The sequence below is a fragment of the Triticum aestivum genome, chromosome 1D (assembly GCF_018294505.1).
Source record: "Triticum aestivum cultivar Chinese Spring chromosome 1D, IWGSC CS RefSeq v2.1, whole genome shotgun sequence".
Taxonomy (NCBI): Eukaryota; Viridiplantae; Streptophyta; class Magnoliopsida; order Poales; family Poaceae; genus Triticum; species Triticum aestivum.
This window is the reverse complement of record NC_057796.1, coordinates 20,307,318-20,315,403: the sequence shown is the minus strand read 5'-3', so window position 1 is coordinate 20,315,403 and position 8,086 is coordinate 20,307,318. Positions and strand designations below refer to the sequence as shown.

Below are 8,086 nucleotides of genomic sequence, written 5' to 3'. Positions count from 1 at the left end.
GCCAACGCAGCTCGCTGCGGGTGCTCGCCCATGCCTGCGCGCGACAGCACAGCTCGCCCTCCCCTGTGTGTGTTGGCGCAGCTCGCCCCGCGACATGCCTGAGAAGTGGGTGGCGCTGAACATCAGCATCAGTGGCATGATGGCAGCAGCCGCTGGAGGAGATGAATGCGTGTCAAGTTCTGAAGATGTTGAATGCAAGCAACCTGTAAGTGAAGTTTGCTGTAACCTTTAGTTGATGTTGGATTGCAACTTGGCAATTACATTAAGAATAGCATATCATGTTTAAGTTCATGTCCAGAATCAACTGAGCAACAATACGACAAATAAATAATGCCACAAATTTCAGTCCATAAGCTACTTGCCACAATGTCTTCTTTTGCACTTACTGTAGCTTATTCAGAGACAAGAAATGGAATTGTGACTAGAAAAAGTATGCAGACCTCAAATTTTAGTACATTGGCAACAGGGAGTAGATCAGGGATGATGACTGTGCTTCCCACAGAGCTTTGTTGATCTGGAATCAAACGAACAAACCAAGGGAAAGGTAAAAACATAATACCGTCCAGAAAGATTGGGTTCCATGTCGCCACTGCGGTACTAGGTGACGGGCAGCACCCGACGCCGAGGAGATCGGCGGCACGCGACGCCGAGGAGATTGGCGGCACACGGCGTTGAGGCAATCAGCAGCGTTGCGACGTCCAGCGATTGACCCAAGAAGTCCTGGCGACCAGGGATGCGGCAAGCACGGTGTTCACGACGGGCAGCACGCACTCGTTCGCTTCAAGTGCTGATCTGATGCCAAAGTACGTGAAGATAGCATCAGGGGTGCTTCGGTCCTTTCAGGTGCCAGAAAATTGAAAAGAAAAAGAAAAGTAATTGAAAAAGGAAAAATGGCATGGTAATCAAAGTGTACAGAAACTAGGTGGCATTTTTACGAAGCCAATGTTGAGAGTGGCAGTTTTGCGAAGCCCGATATTGAAAATGGCAAATAGCCGATTTTCTCGTTTTTTAACAGCCCTGAAATCTCCATCTCCTTGTCCAAATCGAGCTCCCCTCCCCCACGATCTGCTCGCCGCCGCCGCCACCCCACGAATCCGCACACACACTCCACATTCTTCACCGATTCCCACCGCCGCCGTGCCGCTCTCCTCTAACCCAACCACGCCGGCGGTGGCCCCCTCCTCCCCCAAGCATTGGCGGTCTCCTCATCCTCCAGCGCCGCGCTGCAACCTTCTCCTCCTCTCCCAAGTGAAGGGAAAGAGGAAGGCCCCAGATCGGGCGAGACCAGATCCACGGCGGCATCGGCGCGCCATCGTCGACCTGGGGTGCGACCACCATGGTCGCCGTCGTCGTCTCCTCCATGGAGGTCCGACCCGGCAGTAGGAAGGACTGGATCCCGCCCGCCAGGATCAAGCCGCGGCCTGAGCTTGCCATGGGGAATCCGCGCTGATTGCAGCGTGTAGGCAGGCACTATAGGAAGAGGAAGAGGGAGGGGGACGGGGGAGGGCAGCGCCCGCGAGCCGCATGGAGCAGAATGGCGGCTCCTTCCTCGCCCCGCGCCACCTCCCCGGCCACCACCACCTGCGTCTCCGTGCAGATGAGGGACAGCGACACGCACATTTCCTTCGATCTGACCCCGATTCAGGTGAACAGTGCTCGGTATTTGTTGATGTAGTAATCACACGATTGCTTTTCAAACATGAATGCAAAGGATAACTGAAATCATGGCGAGTGCAACTGTCGTGTTTCATTATATTATACTTGTGCTTAGATTACGACATGATATATCCATCCCTGGATGAATTGTTTCTGACTAATACGATGGTCCAACAAATACTGGTCTCTGGAATTGGCTGTGCTCATATAAGGCTGGCCAGTGTTGTCTGACGTTGTATAGTGTGGTATCTAACAAAATGGCTGTGCTCATGTTTGCTTTAATAGAACAGAGTAATATGATGTCCCCGGGGTATGAGGATTTGCTGGACGTGTGTAACTCAGTAAATCAGTAAGTTGGACTCACCGTGCCTGTAGAAGTAGGGACGTGATATTTGGCATGAATAAATTGCCCAAATGACCTACAGTGCATCAGCACATGCTTGCTTATAGTCTGTTTTCTATTACTATTAATAGTTTATATTGATCTAGCAAACCTGAACATACATTTCGATGCTACATTTGATAACCCATAACCCATTCATCACACCTTTTATTCATTAGGAAGCACTCAAAGCCCTTTGGCATGCTTCTTTTCCTGGGACTAAACTTCTAGGACTAGTATCAGATCAATGGAACGAGATGGGATGGCAAGGGTAAGATCCATCCACAGATTTCAGGTATTGTTTTGTTCTTTTATTCCCACACACGCCCTTTACGTAATAAATAATTTCTTAATTCTATCTTGGATCCGGAATCATATATTGTGCTGGAATTACAGGGGTGGAGGCTTTATCTCTGTGGAGAATTTACTTTACTTCGCTAAGAACTATCTACTGAGTACAATTTCCCTTACTGAAGTGTTGGTTCAGATTCATTGCCGCTTCTCGCCAATTGCTAGGCTTCAAAGATTTTCTTTTAGCTAGAGCAGGGAAGAATCTAAGGACTCATGTGATATACAGTTGTACGAATCTATTCAGCTAGCAATGGAACCCTTCCTCCTCTGAAAATCGAACAACGAATGATCCTTTGCTAATAACAGCAATGCATAATGTTTATTATCGAATTATTAAGATAGGCAATATTTATATTTTATATGTTTGGCCTTTCATTCATCTCAATGAGGCACTTTCTGTGCAGAAATCCTACGAGCAGCTCCTTTGTAAGCAAAATGGTGACAGAGCATTGTGGGAATATCCATTTGCTGTAGCTGGAGTAAATATTACATTTATGCTCATTCAGATGCTTGATCTTCAAACAGGTTTGTTCTTTACACTTTTCTGTGCTTCTTGCTTAGTTGATAGATTTACTTCTATGTAAACCTTCCCTCGGGCAAATTTTCTAAACTGTGAAACTGGTTTTGCAATTGCAAATAACATATTTCTCCAACATGATTCCAAGTCTGAATTCTTTAGTCAAGTCTTCGTTTGCAATGACGCCGGGACGATTTGATATGTGTGCGCTCTAGCTATTCCTAAAGCCAATGCATAGAGCACCCTTGAACTTACCATTTCCTTATCAACACTGTAAGCTGCTGCAATGGTGCTGCGGAAACTCTTCTATACCATCGCCACCGGCCGCTGCCCCACAGCCACCGGACGGTCCACGGGCATAGGCTAGCACGGCGAGTCAGCAAACACATGACCCCGGCGGCGGAGCGACTACCCAGGGTAGTGTAGGCAAATAACTTCTTTCTCTGAATTTGATCCTCTTTTGCAACGGATAAAAAATAATCTAAAGGTGCAGCTGTATTAGTTTGGTCTAGCTTCTTTTTTTACATCGGCTTACTTGATATTCTAACAAACGAGAACAAAAGGCACTGATTAATGCTAATGATTTAGTAACTACAAATTTCTGTGTTTTTCTTTGCCTTGCCCCGCCCAGCAATGTATTTGCATTACCCATGTCAAGTCCAAAACTTCAACCTGGACAGGCAAATTTCGCCACAAAGAAACCATTTGAATCTGACTCACTGTCAGTTGACTAAAATTTACATGCACTACTGGAATTTTCCTCTTTGCCGAGTGTTAGGCTCTTTGCCGAGTGCATTATGTCGGGCACTCGGCAATAGTATCTTTGCCGAGTCCCAAGCAGAAAGTACTCGGCAAAATAGCGAAACTCGGCAAACAGGTACTTTGCCGAGTGTCGTGGACAAAACACTCGGTAAAACAATAAAACACGGCAAACAAGGTCTTTACCGAGTGCTACACTCGGCAAAAGGGGGTCTTTACCGAGTGCTACACTCGGCAAAAGTGGGTCTTCACTACGCTGCACGGTTTTAACTGTACAGGTTGCATACGACCTCGGATGAAGATGTTCCAAAAATCAAAGTTGTTCATTTTGACGAGACCTAAATTTTTCATGTTGAGAACTTTTTCATTTGAGGTCATATTAATTACACTTTTTGCCATGTAAATGTTTGGTCTCAAATGACCAATGTGATGGCCATATTTATTGGATAGTTTATGATAATGTGGTGAAGTTGGCCATATAGGTGCATCTTGCCATTACAAACAGTGTTGCCAATAAAGTTTCCAACTTTTTTTTACAAAAGAACCATTTTCGATTTTCTAAGAATAAGAAATGAGTATTTTTTGTGAAGTAAGTACAAAAATAGTGTGCAAAATGGCACTAGTCCAATTGTCACAGTAAGTAGACCATATTTTATGCACAATTCGTTCACAAAACGGGCTATCGTGTATGAACAGTTATGGTTTCAAGTCAAATGACCAAGGTAATGGCCATATTCATTGCATAATCTTTTATAATATGCCCAAATTAGACACATAGGTGACTATTGACATTACAAACAATGTTGCCAAATAGAGTTTCCAACTTTTTTGTACAAAAAAAATCCTTTTTCATTTTCTAAGTGTCAAAATTGGGCATTTTTTGTAAAGTAGGTACAAAAAATAGGGTCCAAAATGGCACCACTCAAATTATTGCAGTAAGTAGACCATATTTTATGCACAATTCACAAGTTTCATGGATTTTCTAGTTTTCTAGCTACTTTCGCACATTTAAATGACTAATGTCAATTTCCCGAAAGTAAGTCAAAATTGAACTGCAAGTGTGTGATAGCTCAGTCATAAAAATTGGCAAAAAATATTTTTAAGTACACAAGTAGTCATTATATGGGAGAACCACTTAGAGTTTGAGAGTTTCGACCCCTTGTGATGAATAGCCATGTCGACTATTTTGACCCCGTTTTGGAAAAAAATGAAAGAAAAAGAATACAAGTTTAAAAAATGCAATCCTTTCGCATGGAGTCTTTTTATGTGTACTAGTTACGAGGAAAAATGCCAAACTTTCAATATAACAAATTTGAAAAAAGAATCCTTCACAAAACGGACTACCGTGTATGAACATTCGTGGTTTTCAAGTCAAAGGACCAAGGTGATGGCCATATTCATTGCATAGTCTATTCTAATGTTCCCAAATTAGACACATAGGCGCATCTGACATTACAATCAATGTTGCCAAATAGATTTTTCAACTTTTTTTACAAAAGAATAAATTTTCATTTTCTAAGTGTAAAAAATCCGTGTTTTTTGTGAAGCAAGTACAAAAAACAGGGTGCAAAATTGCACCACTCCAATTATCACAGTAAGTAGACCATACTTTATGCACAATTCCCAAGTTTCATGAATTTTCTAGTTTTCTAGCTACTTTCACACATTTAAACGACTTTATGTTGATTTCCCGAAAGTAATTCAAGTTTGAACCACAAGTGTGCGATAGCTATGTCCTAAAAATTTTAAAAAATATTTTTAGGTACACAAGTAGTCATTATATGTAAGAACCAGTTAGAGTTTTGAGAGATTCAACACCTTTCCATGAATAGTCATGCCGACCATTTTGACCCCGTTTTGGAGAAAATAAAAGAAAAAGAATAGAAGTTCAAAAAATGCAATAATTTCCCATGGAGTCATTTTATGTGTACTAGTAACGAGGAAAAATTTCAAACTTGCAATATGACAATGTTGAAAAAAAATCTTCACAAATCGGCATAGCAAGTATAAACATTTATGACTTTCAAGCCAAGTGACTATGGCGAAGGCCATATTCATTGCAAAATTTGTGATAATGTGTTGAAAATTGGCACATAGGTACATCTCGCCAATAAAAACAATGTTGCCAAATAGATTTTAGAATTTGTTGTACAAAAAAATAATTTTTTTCATTTTCTATGTGTCAAAAACTAGATTTTTTATTTGCAAAAAGGCAAATGAAGTAAGAAAATTGTTTTATTCTAAGTTTCAAATTTTTCGTGGCAACTATTACATGTGAAAGGACTCAGTGTCAAAGGATTTGATTTTTTGAAATTTTATTCATTTTCTTCTTTAATTTTTAGAATGGACAAAGAAGCACACATTCAGCTGCTTGCTTCTGATTGGCCAATGCTTGAAGTCATGGATCGATGACAGGGCATGTCCTGATTGGTGCTCCTGGTTCATGTCTCTCTCCCTTATCTCCTCAAGTGCACAGCCGCAGCCAGCACCTCACGCCTCATCTCTTCGCTGCCTCGCCGGAGTCGCCGCTCCTCGCCGGAGACGCCGCTCCTCGCGCCGCCACAGGTCCTGTCCCCTTCTTCTTCTTCTTCTTCTTCTTCTTCTTCTTCTTCTTCTTCTTCACCCAAGCAGCAGCAGCAGGCTACACTCGCTGCTCCTCGCCGGACAGCAGCGGCGCAGCCGCAAGCATCGGCCGAAGCACCAAGCAGCAGCAAGCACGCGCAAGCAACAACAGCCCCGGCCGCCGCTGCTGCTCCTCTTCCTCGGCCACGACAGCAACAGGTGGTCAAGCACGTGTGCAAGCAGCATCAGTCGGGTGGCTTTGACGAAAGGCGTGAGGAGGCGGCTGCTCCGTGCAACACTGCATCTCGCCGTCCTCCTCTCGATCTGTGCCTTCCCTGAACGTCGGAGGCCTGTGCGCAGCTCACCAACGCGGCCATTGCGGCACTACGGTGACCACCACGGGTGCATGGGCGGGGCACACGCGATGGGAGCAGCGCCGACGACTGGATTTGGCCACGATTAAATCTGGGACGGGATTGGGCGGTGCAATTTTTTTTGTTTTATTCACTACTTTTACCGAGTGGCGCTCTCGGCAAACCTCCTGCGCCATGTGGCTATAGCGCCGTTTGCTCTGTTTCTTCTGATCACTTTTCTTTGCCGAGCGCCTCTATTTCAAACTCGGCAATGTCTTTGCCGAGTGTCCGACAAATGGCTCTCGGCAAAAATCTGTTCGCCGAAGAGGTGTACACCGGGTGGGCTTTGCCGAGTGCAACTCTCGGCAAAGACTTTGCCGAGGGTTTTTGGCCCTTTGCCGAGTGTTCTTGGCACTCGGCGTACGTGACGATTCCAGTAGTGATGGACATAGAGTGGCACATGTGTTAGTCTGGTAGACATGCGCCGTGACATCACAATTTGAAGCATCGCCGTGACATCACCATGTGGTAGTCTGGTTGACTAATATTTACAAGTACATATTCTCATTGTATTAGAATCTTAGTCCCTGTATCCTGTATCATCTGAGCTTATGCTTCCTCTCCATTTATTCGCTATATCTATATGCCTTGTTGATCCTCATTTCCATCGCTATAGGATAATGAGATGTTAAAGCGGCAGACCAAATCCATGACACTGCAGTGCAATTGCACCATTCCATTGAATATTACTCGGGAATAAAGACATTTCACTGGCAGATTAGCTCTATTTTTTGTTTTCATTTTTCTTATTATTGGAGAGAGGACGGGTAGAATGAGAAACTGGCAGTAGCCTTTTTCCTAGTAGTGCAATGACGCCGAAAGCTACAACCGGCAACAATGAAAGACACGGTGGAAGAGCGATCTGCCACTGAATGGTGCAATCGGGCAATGGCGGAAGCTGCGATAGGCGACGAATAAAGTTTCAACCAGAGCATGCCGAAGCTATGTTCGGTGCCCACAGAATCTGTAAATGGTAAGGCCGAGGCTACAAGCAACGGCTGGGAATGTTGCCACCTGCGGTGGGGAAAGCTGCAACTGGCTCCTGCGGAAGCTACAATCATCTTGCTTTAATTTTTTGCTGGGACCAGCGAGATAGCAAGTTCTAACCAGGGAGCCGAAGTGTGACCATCGTTGGCTGATGCCACGACCGTGACGTCCGCATGATGCAACCGGCCATAGGGTTTTGCTACGACACACGACGAGAATCCATGATGTCGACCCCAGGATGCTAGAACTAGAGAGCTTCATTGTTGCACCCCCCGACACCCCACGTCCGAGCTGCAATTGACATGCAGCCAATGTTGGGACCTCCTGTGGCTAGAGTTGCATTGGTGCTATGACGACAGCAACAAATGAGTAGCGGCGCTCCGACCCATGGGAAGGGGCGACATAGTTGCAATCGAGTTGTGGGCAGGCACACTGCAATGTTACCGACCGACCGTGCTT

General features: G+C 44.7%; 1 protein-coding gene across 12 annotated transcripts in view; it reads left to right on the top strand.

The window, feature by feature from the left end:
• Window positions 1–952: 952 nt before the first annotated feature.
• Window positions 953–8,086, top strand: part of LOC123180003 (uncharacterized) — a 9,382-nt gene continuing 2,248 nt past the window's right edge. Inside the window, exons 1-4 of one of the 12 annotated variants that reach the window (XM_044591950.1) lie at window positions 999–1,645; window positions 2,218–2,333; window positions 2,435–2,914; window positions 6,008–7,220. In XM_044591950.1, coding sequence (XP_044447885.1) covers window positions 2,698–2,914; window positions 6,008–6,690 — 900 coding nt within the window. In that variant the 5' untranslated portion in view covers window positions 999–1,645; window positions 2,218–2,333; window positions 2,435–2,697 and the 3' untranslated portion in view covers window positions 6,691–7,220. The other 11 variants (XM_044591956.1, XM_044591953.1, XR_006490644.1 and 8 more) reach the window with 11 other exon arrangements.